General features: G+C 40.8%; 3 protein-coding genes across 3 annotated transcripts; 2 read left to right on the top strand and 1 right to left on the bottom strand.

The window, feature by feature from the left end:
- Nucleotides 1-4667: 4667 nt before the first annotated feature.
- On the bottom strand, nucleotides 4668-6531 carry EAE97_011840 (uncharacterized protein; the record flags this gene model as incomplete). Its single annotated transcript, XM_038882354.1, has 3 exons — nucleotides 4668-5462; nucleotides 5520-5654; nucleotides 5701-6531. 3 exons carry the CDS (start codon nucleotides 6529-6531, stop codon nucleotides 4668-4670), a joined length of 1761 nt encoding a protein of 586 aa, XP_038726846.1.
- Nucleotides 6532-12301: 5770 nt separating this feature from the next.
- Nucleotides 12302-14138, top strand: EAE97_011839 (uncharacterized protein; the record flags this gene model as incomplete). The annotated part of the gene is made up of 3 exons (XM_038882353.1): nucleotides 12302-12370; nucleotides 12466-13488; nucleotides 13563-14138. 3 exons carry the CDS (start codon nucleotides 12302-12304, stop codon nucleotides 14136-14138), a joined length of 1668 nt encoding a protein of 555 aa, XP_038726845.1.
- A 1646-nt stretch (nucleotides 14139-15784) lies between these two features.
- On the top strand, nucleotides 15785-16921 carry EAE97_011838 (uncharacterized protein; the record flags this gene model as incomplete). Its single annotated transcript, XM_038882352.1, has 1 exon — nucleotides 15785-16921. One exon carries the CDS (start codon nucleotides 15785-15787, stop codon nucleotides 16919-16921), a length of 1137 nt encoding a protein of 378 aa, XP_038726844.1.
- Between the last annotated feature and the right edge of the window lie 427 nt (nucleotides 16922-17348).

Raw genomic sequence — 17348 nt, 5'->3', positions numbered from 1 at the left:
TTCAACCAACCTCGATCAAATCATGCGAGAAGTCGAATTAGTGTAAAATATGCTGCGAAACCATTCTTAATCTAATAATCGTTTTTCGACGAGCATAGCAATTTTTACAGCAGATTTCTATGAAGATATTTACAGGATACGCTTGTTTAAACAAAATACTCACAGGTATCAATAATCAATCTAAACGAAAATAGAATAAAATAAATGTATCGAAATCTCAGATTTGTATGTCAGGGTTGTATTTGATCAAAAGCTAAGAACAATGGTATTATTACAGTTTTCTTCATATGTTAGCTCTTCTCTCTTGATAGTTGAAGATTGGCAATTAAACTAATCGCTCCCTACGATCCTCCGATACCTTATGTTGTGACAGAGTAAACTATGACACAATTAATTGTCGCTCTTCGAATGAATTTTCCAAAACGCCTGTATTTATAGCTTGGTACTCGAATAGCTTTAAAGCATTGAGAGCTTGTGTTTACAGCATAATCCTTGCTCCTTCCTAACAAAATTGATTCTGCTTCCGATTTTCGATCCCGTCTTTTCCTGGCGAAGGTGATTTTGATTCACGAGGATACGAAGTCCAACGGGTGGAAAAGAGTGGCAAGGGTGTATGTGATCGAGAACTAAGGAGGAAATTATAGTTTCTCTTTGTAGATCAGCTCTTCTCTTTTTGGAATTTACAACAAGCAATGAGACTATTCGATCCCCACAGTTCTCTGGTACCTCACTACATGACATTTTGTATTCTCACGTACCCCAAACTCATTTTATTTCAACTTAACTTGATTCAAGTTCTTTCTATCTTTTCTAATATACATCTTGATTGTCAACGATACACATATAGTTTAGTACAAATCCTTTTACGTACTTTCATAGAAATCTGTAGTTCGAGTCTCTAAAGAGACGAATAAAAATCAGAGTGCTTTGAAACCTTTCTACTACTAATACTAAGAATGGGCACTCGGCCAAGCATAGCCGGGATGGATCCGGTTATAAGTTTCGGTATGTCGATGGATATCTACTTTGCTATATATTATAATATTGAATAGATACCCTGTGAATTGCTGTTGGACATGAGTGTACCCCCAAGTATGATTGTATAGTATCCAGATAATCTCTTAAGCTATTTTTCAATCAATCATTAGATCATCTAACAATGTGATTCAGTCATATGATTTAGCTATATGGTTATCTGAGTTTTTGATATGACTTGGAACAATTTTGTATCAGACGATAGTGAGACGACTGTTTGATAAATCGATATTCTGAGTACTTCAGATAACCGGCATTTTCTTCGGATTTCCAGAGTTATCGTCCAGCTGTATGCCTTTAGGATAGGGTAAATGCCCGGAAAGCACAAAAGCGCTGAGTAGGGTACGGATGCCCATGCCTGACTACTTTTCGGCTAATCATCCTCATGGCCAACCACCCCAGGTGGAGTGGTTGGCAGAATTTTACTAATAGCCGACAAGTAATGCTGCTTCGTACTGATATTCTTAGTTTCAGAGGAGTACGCATGACATATTACCCAAGATTTTGGGTCCCAATTGTTGTCAAGGAGCGGCCATGTGACAGGTTTATATATAATACAACCACTGCTCCGAGATCATCCGAAACACTGCATGCTTTTATTTAACCAGTCCCAAGTAATTCACTCCTCTGCATTTCTTAATATGAATCTTCCAAATTCTGCATCCCAGTTTCCCTCCCTATTGTTTTGCCTGGCCACAAGCGCCTGATCCTCCTCGGTGTCCTCCTGGTTGTTTAGTCGTTCCTCCATGTTGTCTGGTTCTCCTTGCGGACTCTCTGGTTTCTGCGCAAACTCGTCTGCTAATCCTTGAAATTATGTTCCGAATGCAAGGGTATTTTATTCTGAGATTCCTATTTTTTAGGAGTGAATTTGAGCGCGGATAATCGTATTTTGAATTTAATCTCGGTATTTAGTTCAACTGCAACTATTGCATTTCTAATATAATTCTATGTTTATAATTACTAGCTCCTTCCGGATTGACACATACCGGGTGGATCCACACAAGAAGAGAGTGAGTGTTAAGGAGCGATCACTTGATCAGTGTAGGCAATAGTATTTCCCGTATTCCGTATACGGGTTAGTTTAGTGGTATGTATCGAATTTTTTCGAAATATGTACGTATGTGGTACAGAATTCAATACCACTGAAAGTATTCAATATCATTTAGTTATTTAATACTATTAGCAATATACTGAAATACTGGAATCCAATATAAAATATACATTCCTATTTGTATTAGATGATAAGTTTCCATTCCTTATTTCAAACTAAATAGGAATCCCTTATTTCAAGCCTAATTTGGATAGGAATGTATATTTTATATTGCTAGTATTCTTTAGTATATGAATATATACGAGAGTAGTATAACCTCCTTTCTATATGTACTAGCTGTAATATCAATATGCTAATACGCGCCACAGTTTCACTGTAGTATACTATTGCCTACACTGCACTTGATAGGGTTTATATAGTACGACCACTATTCCAGGATCATCCGGAACACTCCATACTTTTATGAGTTGGTAGTAAAGTAGTGGATCCCTGTCTATTCTCAGTATTACATCCTATCTAAAGGCATACTATGTACAGGAATAAGCAATCTTCATACTTGAGGCTAGCCTTCTAGCTTGGTATACTACGGTAGCCCAGTGACTTAAGGTCATTCAGCTACGTTCATACAGATATAGTAGTTTCAGGTATCTCATAAAAGTTATGATTCTTATTATACAAAAGCAAATGGAGCTAGCGCAGTCAGTATTAGTAAGAGCTCTAATCTGTACTCGGACTCCTGACCTCGGAGCTAATCAACATATATAGATTAGATAATACTTTCAATACTATTATATTATGATCTATACTTCGTACTATGCTCATCGGAAGTCTCATTTGAAATACAATTTAATTATATTCGTGAAGTATAATTAATAAAGTATTTAATTTTGAATTTTCTTTAATCTTAATAACATACAACTATCTATAAGAGTATACGAACCATCACATGCACGTGATCGGCTTCGCTAGTCATGTTAGCTACTCAGTCATTTTCGTATGAGTTAGATGCTTCACTTTTAAGTTCCCGAGGCTCTTCGAGATTTGCATTAGTAACTACTTAGAGCGTTGGCTTTGCGCTTGGCACTACAGCAAGAGATCATGCACTCAACGGAATCGATCGAGGAGGTGAACATCACTCGGTAGGAGAAAGAGCCCACCATCACCATCGCCAAGCATCGATGTTACACAGATTAGCTTGTGGCAAGTGAAGCAGATCACGTGCCTGCGATGATCCATTTGCTCCCAGAGTATATAAACTAAAATAGTTAACAGAAATCAAGTGGTGTAAATTAGCGATTTCTAGATAAATACTATAACTAATTTATGATACATTTATCTCAATACAATTCAACGTATACAATTCAACGTCTAGAGTGTTAGAATAGATATTATTATTATATCAAGTTATTGATCTAAATATGATTTTAGTTTCGACGTTAACTTATAGACGATAATAACTTACTATATAACTGAGATATATATGATAGAAATCAATACTTTAGTATTATCTTATCTTTAAATGAACTTATCTCATATAGATTTGAAAAAAATCATAAGCAGTATATACTATCAGCTCATCACGAAAGATAAAATAAATCTTACAATTCATATTTGAAGTATAGATTATAGTCTCAAAAACTCAAATAGACTTTACAATAGACCGAGATTAATACGAACTTTGACTTCTTATTAGATGAGAGTAATCTAATTGTATAACTAAAATACGTATACTACGTAAAAATTTATAGTTCAAATCCATCTAAAACACTATAAGAAACTCTAAAATTAAGAAAGTTATAGCACTTATTATAGATTAGAAGCTGATAATATTGAAGGAGTAATAAGCATCTTAGACTCTGTTTCAATAAAAAGAGTCTATGGTTTTGATTTTTAAGATGAATATAAGTGTATACCTCGAGATGAATATATATCTTTCGATTCTTTAAAGGATGATAATAATCTCATTTTACAATTCAGGAATGAACAATGAAATTCTACTCCAGTTAGAAATCTCGAAGAAGTTTGCTCGGAAAGAAACAGGCCGGAAAAAACCGGATAAGTTCCGGATAAGTGTTACGTGATTGGAATCAATAGAAGTTGTAAGCTTTACCACTACGCCACGCACGCAATCTGCCCAAAAAGCACAGTATCAGGGATCGGTTCCTGACAGCTTACTACTATATATATACCTATAACAATAAGTCCCGGAAAAAACGATTTACCTTACTGTACATTATGAAGAATTCTAGTTTCGGCGACTGTCTGATGAAGAATAGAATTGATTTCATGAATGCTCTACATCTATATCTTCTTGATTATCTATTATTCTAGCTAATTAGTCATATCAGTGAGTCAAAAATCAGTCTTTAGTCTATGTTAGTCTATTTTTCCAACTCGAAATAGAGATTTTATGATTCTACCAATATAAAAGAAAGGCTACAAGACATCTTGATGATCATTTGAGAGTGCTTTTAAAACATCGCTTATTATTTTCTAGTACTAATGTGCAGGTTTTCCATGCTAACCCTCTAAAAACTACAAATGACCCCGAGAATGCTCAAATTACTAATCAAATTGGCAATCAACCCTCAGAAATAGACTTTGAAGCACCAATCTCAGCTTTATCTGCTTCCTTCTCTCCATTCTCATCATCTGACGTACGCTCCGAGTCACTGATATCGGTGTCACAATCTACATAGATTGGAACCTTCCCACGGTGTCTCCTAATAAGCTGCTTGATTTTCTCATGAATATCAGGCCAATGGTAGAGAATGTTTTGAATCTCGGAGCTTGAGCGCTTTGGAAAACATCCTTCGGTCTTAGTATAGCCTCCACCTCTAATGACTGGAACATCATTAATGGTGAGACTACGCGAGGTTAATAGTGCCATAGGCAATCCTGGAAGTCTCTTTTGACCAAGAAACTCCTCATTCTGAGCGTCTGCGATAAGCTGCCAATCTTCTTCATCTAGATTGCCCTCCTTAGCCTTCACTGCATCCAGAATATGTGCCTCTAGGAATGCTCTTTCCCACTCTGTCCACTTGTCATTATTTAGCCTAGGTGGAGGAGGAGCAGAAAAGAGTCTTTTCTTTGCAGCAGGAGGAAAACTTCCCGGAAGTCTGCGACGTATGATAGCGTTTGCCCATTCGTTGAGCTTTGCAACAGTGACCTTTCCACCTTGTCCTTTCTTCCAGTTCCGTCTAGTTCCCGCATATCTGTACTCCCACACTTCATCGTTGTCCGCTACTAGCTTGACGGTAGCTGGAACTATCTTGGTGAAGGGGTCAAGCATCGCAGCAGCGTTCTTGACAAGGCTAAACGTAGTTTTACGCTTTGAGCGTGGTCTATCGATTTGTTCGTTGAGAACGACCGGGATCTGAGGAGAAAGAAGTTAGATATTGAGAGGCAAGAGTATTGAACAATAGATACTTACAGCAGATGATAGAACAGGACTTCTTTCTGGAGGACTGGGAGCAATGGGGCACGGTGGTGGTGGCTGCATAGTTACAGAGTCAGTATTGTTGGTTTTCGATCCTGTCGTGCGTCCTCTCTTTCTTTGGGGTTGCTTCTACAGGTTAGCACATGTTCAAATCAATAACAAACGTGATACATACAGGAATTAAAACACCCCAAGCACCTTGGGTAGCATTACTTGATCCAACGGCTACGCTTCTCAATGCTTGCAAATCTACTGATGGTTCCACGCCTCCCATATATGAATCTCGTTGAGAGGACCGTCGATTCGCGGGGTCAGATCGCTGAATGGAGGAGTAATGAGCAGCATCGGACTGCATTTGACGACGTTTTTTTGGGTTGGGAGACATCGGTGTTGAGTAGAATTGAGCGTTTCGGGGATTCAGTGCCTCGGTGAGTGGATTGTAACTGATAGGACCTGTATAGTGGAAGTTTCCAGAAAGGGGTTGAACTCTGTCTGCCATTGTATGATCGGCTACTTGACTAGAAGAAACATTTTTTCCTGGTTGTAATTGTAATCCTGCTGGATGATTAGAGCCTAATGTATTATTATTGCGAGCCCGAGACAATGACTGCGTGTTCTCGGTGTTGGCTCTTCGCAAGTAAGACTCTGGTTCTTGGACTCGATTGGGAATCATGGTAGGTAGTGGATCTTCAGGCAGTCTTTGATGTCCTCGAGGATTTATGGGGCCAAGGTAAGAACTGAGAGCTGCCGCATACGCGGGACTGGAGCCTCTTCTTGCTCTCAGAAGGTATGATGGAACTTGCGAGGAACTTGGAACTCTTTGATGACGCCGGATTCTGATCAGCCCACCTCTTTGTGGTCTTCGTTCTCCAGTGCGAGGCATTGGAGCTGATACTTCCTGTGTAGAGCCTGTGTCGTTGTTTTCGATGGATTGTAGTGGAAGGTCTGGGTTTAGACCGGATCCTGAGGCCATCGAGTCGTCATTTCTTTGGTTTTCGCCCTCCATTACGCCAATGGTTTTGATATTTATGGTCGCAAGAGATATTGAAGAGATGTATGTGATACCAATGGGTAGCCTTCTAGACCAAAACTATGTAACATGCAAGAAAGGTGGAAAGAATTGGTTTAGAACAACTTCGGCGAACGTTTGATTATTCAACGGCAAAGAAACTCTACAGTTATTAATCACAAATTTTTAAGAATACGGCAGAGATTTTAACCGTCTTTTACATTTTGTGGCGTAATTCAATCAATTTCTCAGTCATACAAGGCTACTTTGTAAGGCTAATCAGTCATACGATACAGTAAAAGGCTTTGCCGCTTCAAGAAGCGGTCGGAGAGGAGGCCTATAGTCTTCTTGTTTACTCGTATACCTATGTATAGTATCATATCAAAGTCTCTAATTCGCCTGCTTTGAACGTCCTGCTTTTATCGCATCTTTTAGCTCACCTGCTGTATTGTATCTAGCCCAACTCCAAAGCTTTTCACCAGGACTTGAAACCATCATCGCTGATGCAAAGCTTCTTTACGGCTATAAAGCTCTATGGAACAGGCCATACTGCGGCTTCTGTTTAGCTCAGAGCTGTGTCAGTTAGAATCTAAACTTCTTCTTCTACTCTCAAGTGACTAATTGCTTCCTCCTCCCTTGATTCCTTTTATCCCTCCTATTTCCTCTTATCTTTGTGCCCCCATGTCTTCTCTTGCTTCTCCTGCTTCTTTGTAAACAAATTTCCTATCACTCTTCATGCTGATCTTATATTTCCTAGCTCAAATAAGTTCTAGGCGCTCACTCTCCTTCTCATCTTCTAGTTCTTCCCAGTATCTTCTTCCCAGCATCTTGTCCCCAATCTTCCTTCTTCTCGCTAAAAACCTACACACTAATTCAAATAGCTCTAAATCTATTATTCTAACAATAAGTTATCTATTGTGACAAGAAACACACTTCAAGCGCTATACGTCTATATACTCCCTGCTGTGCTAGCTAGCAGTTTTGTCGCACATCAAGCATAAGAGATATCTGCTGTCTCTATTGTATAACTTTCGTACCGGAATTCTTCATGGCTATTAACCCCCTATCGGCTTTTCAGCACCTGGATATCGTCCTTCTACACTCTGCGTCCCTTCATTCTTTCGTGCCCTTTCATATAGAGTCGCCTATTTTAGTAGTACGTCCCGCGAAGCTCCTACTGTACTCTGTTAGCTTTTGCCTCCGCCATATGTGCAGCCAGCAGCCTGATGCCTAAGATCTTTGAAACCTTGTAATATATTTGCCGCTTATCTTTGATGTCTTGAAGTTGTGTGCTAACTTGATCCTGCCAGCTGCCTCCTTTTGTAACCCCCTATAATTCCCTTCTCACAGACAGTGCCTTCGTCTGCTCCTGTAAGACTATGTGTTGGTGGTAACACGATATTGATCAGTTCATGCACGCGAGGCTCTGATGGTTATAAATTCAGTATATAGCGCCTTAGTTTGTCTGCAAGATTAGATATTAGCTGGAGATGCTGTAACGACGACTTGCCTTGCCGATTTCCATATCAAAACGTCAAAATTAGCCTTGTTTCTTGAGAAATATCTCGCGCACTAACTGATCACTATTTTGAGTGTAATTTTGAATCATCCATTGATGATTTTACTTTGTTTAATACTGTTTTTGAACGAACCGAGAAATCTAATCTCGATCTGGCATCTAGCGAAGAGTATTTCCTTCTCTCGCTCTGACTTGCTCCCAATGTGAACCATAATTCTCTGCGAAAGCTACACTCCAGGCCATTTCTCTTCTCTTCATATAACTTTCGCTCGCATCATCACGATCTTACTGCCGCCTAGATGGCTCTTTACTTCGAAAATCTATCGCCGACTTAGCACTATCGCCTTGAACCTACTTTTCTGCTTCAAACTTGGTACCACTACTCGTGGTCCCTCTCCATTTGAAAATGTGAGTATCCTGGCCTGCATTCCTCGTTTTCTCTTCTCTGCACTCTCTAGTCTTGCTTCTATTTTCCTTAGCTCTTTATTTTCTGTGCTAACCTACTCTATCTAGATTGCCCTTTCCACTTACACAATCGACGTCGATTAGAACTCCCACTATTCTTCTAATCTTACCCGGCACGCTCGTCATACTTCCAAATATTTACAAAAGAAGCTCTGCCAAGCGTTCGTTGCGCGCTATTAGAATTCTTCTTCTCGCAAAAGACGACCGTAACATATTAGCAGTGCGATGTTGCCCTTCTCACCAATACAAGCTCTCTGATCTGTACTATTCGTTCTGTGGAAACAGGGTTCACTGATGAATAGAAGGTTATCTGACAGACCGCTGAAATTTACTACCATACTATTGTTGTTTTGGATCAGAAGCACTCGAATGGCCATAAACATCTAGGTGTTGAGATTTGCGGTGACCTTGAACCGAGTCCGGTAAGCACTTCCATACAAAGCTACGTACATGTAGAGATAGTAAGAAACAAATCAACTTTGTCGCTCTATGAGTTTGTTAGATATCTATCTAATGTTAAACCATTCTTGTGCACTATTCACGAACTATCAGGCTAATATGAGAGTCACCGTGACACTTTTTAGGCACTTTTTCCCAAGGGCCTCTTCGAACGATTCAGAATCAGGTTAGAACAAACAGCGTCATATAACGATAGAAAATATTGGAAAGTCAAGATTGAGGGAAATGCTGCGTCTAATTTAGTTCATAACTAGAGAGGGATCGGAAGGAAACGCCTATCAAGGAGGAGTCTAGGAGGCGCTAGAATGGGGTTACATTTTTGGAGACTACCTACAGAATTAAAATACATAGAAGCGGATTATATTGCAAAGACTGATTGAATCTTTAACTGTTAAGTATTGGCAAGATAAAAGGCATGTCAGTCAACACTTCGTCCCCGAATTCCTCACTGCTTGCTTCCTCTGCAAGGGAACGTTGTGAACCACAATCATCACTCACATATAACACTGGAATAAACTGCTTTTTAGCTGGGAATGAACTATTCAATCTTACATCACAGAAGTTTTGGGGGCCATTCACGGTGTTGGTGAAGGTTTCCTGAGTTTGACCCGACTCAGTAAATCTTGGAACGGAAATTCAATTTTCAGGGTCTGTAGGGTGTTTGCGGGGTCACAATGCCCCTCACTAAGCCTGGAATACGCTATAATACAGCGGGATTCACTGAAGTGATAAGCGATCCGAGATCGCCATGGTCTTAAAAATTCTACTGGGAGCTGCGTATTCTCGATTTACCATTATCATATGAAAATTATACTTTTATTACAGTTCTAGGATCTTGGAATGAAGGTATAGAGTCATCTTCGCACGTAAACTCATCATGACCGACTCTTTGAATCAATACTCCCTGCGAGTCGAGTCGCTTCTTTCTAGATCTAATCAACCACTCTTCAACGCCCGTTTTACCCAGTAATCGTCTGCGGCTTCATATGTGTTTGAGTGAGAGGAAAATCCTGAGCTATTGTTCTATCATGCCATGTCATCAATGGGATACATCCCAACACAATTCACATCTTTCTCCAAAATTAATAACGCAGTAAAGCCGTTCTCTTCATTCTCAATTTACAACGGACTTCTCAGTCTTACCTACTCCCCAACTACCCCCTTTTCTGAATCGCCGAGCCTGATATATTTCCAGCTTTCAAAACCCTCGAATTGCATTACGAGGGCAGAAGATAATGTTCAACTCCGTCGTACCTTCTTTTTCCTGCAGTCTCGCTTGTGTTTGCTCAATTAGCTTTCCCCTATTTTTTTTCCAGTCCACATTAGACACTATTGCCGGCTTGGTTTTCTAGAGAGAACCTTCTATCAAATGTATAATGTTCAAGTTGTGCATGGTTCCTCCCACGTCGCTTTTAGTGTCTATCGTTGTGGATCCACTCCTTTGGTTTCCTCTCCCCACTTATATAACAACACTCGATGTACAACTGTTCCAAAAGAAAATACGCGCATGTATCAAGTTCCTTCCCTCCTGCTGTTTTCCGATCAAATCCCTTCGCCTGTTGCTTGACCCACTTGAACATGTGTTGTGAAATTTCAGTCGTGACTCATCAAGTTTCCCCCCTCCTTATACATTGTTTCTATCGAATAGGAAGGTTCTAGTCGTATGAATTGTAGGCTTCGCAGATGGGGGGCTTGCCATGTATAATGTATAGATCTTCGGATAAAGGAGGTATCGTGTGAAGGAGTTCAACTAGTCAGGCGTTTTCGGTCCGGGGCAGTTGAGTGTGTAGTTTGATATGGTTCCTATTCAAGACTCAAGCCACTGATTAGTATCCAATAACATGCAGAGATCTGGAATATTCAAGCACTTATGAAGAGATAGAGGATAAAGAATGATACTAACAGAACAACAACAAACCATAAGCTCACCTGCAAGTTTCCAGTCGAGATAGTAGATTGTGTTAGACTTTGTTTGCATAAACAAACATTACATGCATATTGAACATGTCTGCTGAGGAATCTTTTCAATCCTGAGATGCTACCAAGCTTTTTATTGAGAAATAAAGAACATCCATGGTTCCCCAATGTATCTTGAAGTGTTTCTAACTTTAGGAGCTGAAGGCGGTATAAGATATTCAATCAATAAACGATGATGACGAAGATGACAAAGATGAGCATGGAGATGGAGGAATAGATTGAAGACTATGAATGAATGAGGGGGAAAAAGGCTGGTTTCTTGCAGACAAAGAGATGACTAGATTGATAGATGTAAGATCTTCCTATATAACAATCCACCAAGAACACATCCAGGAACTGAAAACAACCATCTTGTTGTACCCTCTCCGCCTTGTAGACAAGGCTATCCATCTGAGAGAAATCTACCCAAAAAATTTCTATTCAATAGTAAGCAGAAACTTGATTGAAGTTCAATAATCCAAATTGAATCAAACGAGATATAGCCCTAACCTCTGCTTAACCCGACCTGCACTAATGTTTTAGATTTATCCTAACATTCACAAGCCAAGAGTGAAGGTTTCTGATGCAGGATCATATGTATTCTATCTTATGAGAGAGCTTGTGTACAGAAACCGGGAACTTAGTGTCATTTCTTTCATTCCGCCAAATTCGACCATTTATTTTCACATGGTGACTTCTTCGTCTCTGGGACAACAACAATCACTTTCTGTTGTAACAATCTTCACTTTCTTGATTCAAACCTCAGACACACATGTATCTTTGTCATTTCTTTTCTATGTCTTGCTTGTCAGGTTTACTTTATGACTACTGCTTCTTGTTACCAACGATATCAACTGTCTAAACCAGATATAGAGATTCAGAGCAGACCTTGCAGCTTTCTTCCATTGACTGATCACTACAACTCATTTTGTTGCTCTCACTTTTTGCAAATCCTGCCGTTCTAATATTCAGGACTACCAAGAAGAGATCGTCGCTTTTGCCAGCTTGTTAGTCCGACTTATTTGCATGCAGCAGCCTCAAAGGTCCTTTCCAATCTCACAAACCTACAATCCGTAAGTTGCACATTTTGTTTGGTTCTTTGAGCATACTAATCGCGATTGTTTGATCTAGTAAAACCGCAAAAGACTGCAAAGAGCATATTACCTTGCTTCTCCTTCTCTTTTCTTGGTGAAAGATTCATTGTGCCCGAGCTGCAATTTTCGTCGCTTCCTTGTCGCATTGATACACCTTTATGATTTCTCAGGAAACCAATCAAAAAACAGAATGGTATGTCTTTCTTTCATATGAATTTATAACGCGTTCTATGAGTCCATAGATCTCCATTGTGATCCATGTGCATGTCCATTTATGGCGGACTCATCGACTGGGGTGCCTCCATTTGAAGGGCTCTCTCCGAAGCTATCATTGAGCCCAGAGGTTTGTCTTTAATATGATGAAAATTATTTCCACTTGCAGTTTTACTTAATCTAGCACGACATTTTTCACCAGAAGATACTGACCAATAAATACAGGCAGGACACCAGCCAAGACAGCTTACGGCGCCATATCCAGAAATCGGCCCACCATGCATCCCTGGAGATATCACAAGCCACGCGATTGGACAGTATTGCACCATCTGCAAAGGAATGAAGATGCCCTGGGGCGGTTTTATGCCAATTTCCCGATATAAGAAAATGCCAGTTTCCGTGGGGCGAAAAGGCACAATCCTACAAGCCGTTCAAGTCGATAGCGCTCATGAGATGAGTTTGGTCGCCATGGCTACATGGGCAGTTTTGGAAGACAAGTGGAAGGAGGCTGTGAAAATTAATCACACGATCGAACAGGGACGAATCAAGGCCGCTGCTCATGCTGTTGCAGATATCACTTTTGCAGCCATGGCTTCACCTGACTTTCCAGACAGAGGCTCAGCGAGATGGTGGAATATATTACACGAAGCTCTATTGAATCCTGATTGGACAGTAGCGAGATTTAAAGCACGATATCGCAGACCTGAAGCAGTGCCAACAGCATCCAAATTTGATTCAAGAGGCAATGAACTAATCACCTTACCCATTACAGATAAAGATCTGGAGCAGGAAGACGATGACCTTGGTTATGATAACACTGACGACACACTAAAGGGTAAAAAGCTTTTATTCCTTAGTCGCGATAAAGCCGATGGAGACGATGTAGACGACGATAATGATGACGGATGCGAGGATGAAATTGGGAGTTCCAAAACCAAACACGAAATATCTCCTTGGCAATTTGTTCTAGGACAGGATTTGAAGCCTGCTTGTTTGGCTACACCAGACACGTCAAAGTTTTTCATGGTACGTCAGCTTCGCAAGGACCCAAGCATCATAGACGTCAGAGAGTATCCACATATCGCTGGTTTTGATTGGAGTGATAAACAGGCTGTACATGCCTTGAACAGAGCAAGGAATCAAATCATCCTGCGAACCAATGGGCCAAAGACCCCGCCACGATTAGCATGGTCGCAGGTTGAAAAAGATCTCTTGAGACATCAAGTAATCAAGGGTCTCGAAAACGGCGTAAGTATTCCAACTCATACTAAATAGAATATAGCATTGCTATTTTGCGCACACTTGCTAACCTTGACCTGCAGTACACAAAGCATACTATGCCATGGGAGCAAGTTGCTCACAACATCAATGTCGACTTGGAAAAAGTCACACAAAAACAAGGCTCCGCACTTGCCATACCAAGTAAATGGAACGCCAGGGCTCAACGGACTGATTACAAAACCAAAAGATGCTGCCAGATGAAAAAAGATCGAACCGGTTCCGATCGGAATGCATCTGGCTGTATGAACCAGGCTGCGAAGTTTGGTGATATTGACTTATTACTTCGCAACAGCATAGAATACCCTAGCAAGCGCAAGTCTTTAGACGAGATGCTTGAGATAATTCATGGTGCCCATCAAGATCCCCCTTCAAGTATCAGGGCCGGCACGACTGCTTGCATCGCGCCTGATGTTGAAATGCAAATGGTGGATAAGGAAGAGCATTCAGGTGTTGAATCTTCTTCCACACGAATCGATAAGATGCAGATGGATGGTTCTGATGAGTCTTCAGATAATGAGCCTCTCATGAAACGTAGTAAATCAGACCAAGCTGACAGCAAGAAACCCTTGGGTAACGTCCATCCTAGGACACGTAGAAACTTGGAGAAGAGTCAATGAGTATTTCAAATCAGTACGATACATGTCAGCTTCTCATTCGATGGTCATGTAAGTTCATTTTGAAACTCTCACTTCCATTTCTCTCGTTGGATTACTCCTGGTTGTCTACAGTGATGGGGACTGCCACGCTACGGATCTTGAGCAAATGTAACACAAGAGCTTCCGTCGCGACCATTGAAGGCTTAATTCTCCGGGTTTATGAAGGTTTGCCACTTTGAAAGACTTGATTCAGTATGGCGAGATCGGTCTAACGATAAGAGGGTGTAGATATGTACAAACATGGCTTTAATGGTAGTTGAGCGTGATCGGGGTCTTCATTGGTATGCGGTTGATTTTCTAGTTAGAACTTGTACATTTATGGCGCAGCATTTGAACAGCTGCATTACTAGTATTCTTTGCGAAGGATGGATATTGTAGTTTTCATTTGAAAAACAAAACGTAGTCTAGTTGGTTTCAAAATCAAAAGACAAAGTTCATTCGACGTTCGAATTCAAGTGAGCTAGAATGAATGCCCATGCACCTCATTCCGGATATCAGCCGAAACGTGACATGTTCAGATTCTTCTGCCTGAAGCTCTTTCCTTGACAAACGGGCGTCTTTACTCAATTATCTTTATTTCCATCCGTAGTTTCTCCCTTCATTAAGCTTACATTTACATCAAAGTAAAGTAATCACATGATCATAAAATGGAGTATCTCCTCTCATAACCAGCCAATCAAAGCCTCAAAACACGAAGATCGACGAATCACGGCGATCCCAGCGCTTTGATCACCCAACGAATCGCGGAGAGGAGATTCAGGGGAAAACAAACGAAAAATATAGACGCGGGACAAACCTTGGAAGGTATCGCAATTTTAAAATTTCTCATTCTCCTACCAAAACAGACTAAAGAGCAATGAATGAGCAAGCCACAATCAGCCCCAGATCCACAGATATCCCATTCTGGTGAACATTCACGAATTAGCCCACTTCTCATATGGTATTCTTCCTTCGGATCATTGAAGATAGAAAGAAGCTAGAGACGGATTGGGAAATAATGAAGGTTTTGACATTGTAAGCGACTATGTCGGCGCTCCAAATAGGACTGTTCATCCGTTATTTTGAGGCTAAGAGAAGTGTGAAGGGTTTCAAAGCGGGATACAGGTAGCTAGTTAGGGGTCGCGTTGTCTGTTGGGTCCGCCATGGGCTCCCTACATGCTCTAGTATCTTCGAGGGGGCAGTGAAAGAATCGAAAACATAACGAATTGGCTTCTGGTTGAGGTATCCTCTCGAATATCATCCTGGCCAGAACAACAAATAACTCACGATACCGCAGGAGACTTTATCTGATATGCTTAAATATACAAATGCTATGCTTACCTCGTGGCAAGAAAACACGGCTCGCCCCGCAAACAATCTAACCCTGCTCTCCAAGGGACCAGAACGTGCTCGCATACTAGTAGTATCGCACTATCTATACTTAGCGCGGATGTTATTACTTTCCCTGGGACTATAGAGCTGAGCTTGGTTCCCCACAATCATTTTATACAAAGATGTAGATCATCTCTCTTCAGGTATCTCATATCCATTCCTCTCTTTAACTTCAACCACTCATTTATTATTTTTTTGTATCTGTCCTTCCTTTAAGCTGTTTCTAGTCATTCAAAATGAGAGTTTTGATCGTTTTTTCTGCCTTAGCCGGCTTGTGTCAGGCCATTGTCGTCGCCCCACGACAAGCTGTCAGTCCTTCAGAAGTTGCTGTCACATCGACCAGCCTCAGTATAGTCACAAACACCATTACCACTGCCTATCCGATTATCACTACAGCGACGACCTGTAGTGTCGATAGTATAGTCCCAAAAGGCCCCACTTACTCAGCCGGCGCGGTTTGGTCCCTGCCCGGAGGCAATTACTATTCTCAGCAATGTGGTGCATCGCTCATCGGTGGAACCGTTATTCGTGCCTATGTCGAACCTATCGGAGCTGCTGCCACTTCTATCTGTGTATCCTTCTGCAACGCTCTCAACAATCTGAAAACAGCTGCCAGTTCATGTAACGGAATTGCGTTTACCACCGTTGGTGCTCTTTACGAGTGCTTCTTGCAAAATGGACCAGTCACTCAAGCACCAGCTCCTTCAAATGTTTTCAACATTGTACAATATACAACCAATCCTTGTGTTGTCACGAGCACTGCGTTACAAACGGACATTTCTTACGAGACAGTTACGTCTACGATTGAAGTCGTCTATACTTCGACTGTCAGCACCTCAGTCGTCATCATTCCTTCGGCTACTACAACCACCAGTACTAGTACTTCAGAAGTTCCTTCAGTCTCGGCAACCATCAGTACTTCTGAAACTCCATCTGCAGCCGGAACCACGAGTACATCTGAGATTTCTTCGGCCGCTGCCAGTACCTCCGTCATTGTCATTTCCTCGACCGATACAACCACCAGTACTTCCGAAACCCCCTCCGCAGCATCCACAACTCTAATCCCTACCCTCTCTCCTCCCAACGCAACCATCATTACTTCTCAAACCCCCTCAGCAGCTCCAACCTTAGCATACACCAATTCCTCCACCTCTATCTTTATCTCCATAACCACCTCCCAAACCCTCTCCTCAGCAATCCCGACCTTGATATTCACCAACTCCTCCATCCCCATCTCCATCTCTACAACCACTAGTTCCGCCGCAGCCGCATCTACCAGTACTGCTGGCGATGACGATAACGACGACGACGATGATGATGATGATGTCTGTTATTATGACGATGAGGAAGGTGAGGAAGTGGATGATTATTAGGTGATTTGATTACGATGGATTTTGTATGTTGGGATGCGAGTGTGTATGTGCATGTGAAGGAAGATATAGATGTATAAATTTACATAAACTCAAGGAAAAGAAAGTGAAAGGGAAAGAGAAAGAGAAAGAGAAAGAGAAAGAAGAATAGGAATAGAGTTCACTGTGCAGAGCTCATGCCGAATATAATCATTACGTTCTTGTATATAATATAAATTTTCAACCCTCATTATTATGACCCGCTGTGAACAAACTATAGATTATCAATCTCACCATCATGTCCTTTTGTAGTAGCTATAGCACTTCATATAAATTTTTCAACTCAAAATTATTGCTGAATTTTATATTTACTATGTAACCTTTCAAATGCTTGTTTGAATATACTGATAAATACAATCGAAGATGGATTTTCTGATGCAAAGCAAATCGA

The sequence above is a fragment of the Botrytis byssoidea genome (assembly GCF_014898295.1).
Source record: "Botrytis byssoidea strain MUCL 94 chromosome Unknown BBYS_042, whole genome shotgun sequence".
Classification (NCBI taxonomy): Eukaryota; Fungi; Ascomycota; class Leotiomycetes; order Helotiales; family Sclerotiniaceae; genus Botrytis; species Botrytis byssoidea.
The sequence above is the reverse complement of the archived record's forward strand: the minus strand, read 5'-3'. Positions and strand labels throughout refer to the sequence as shown.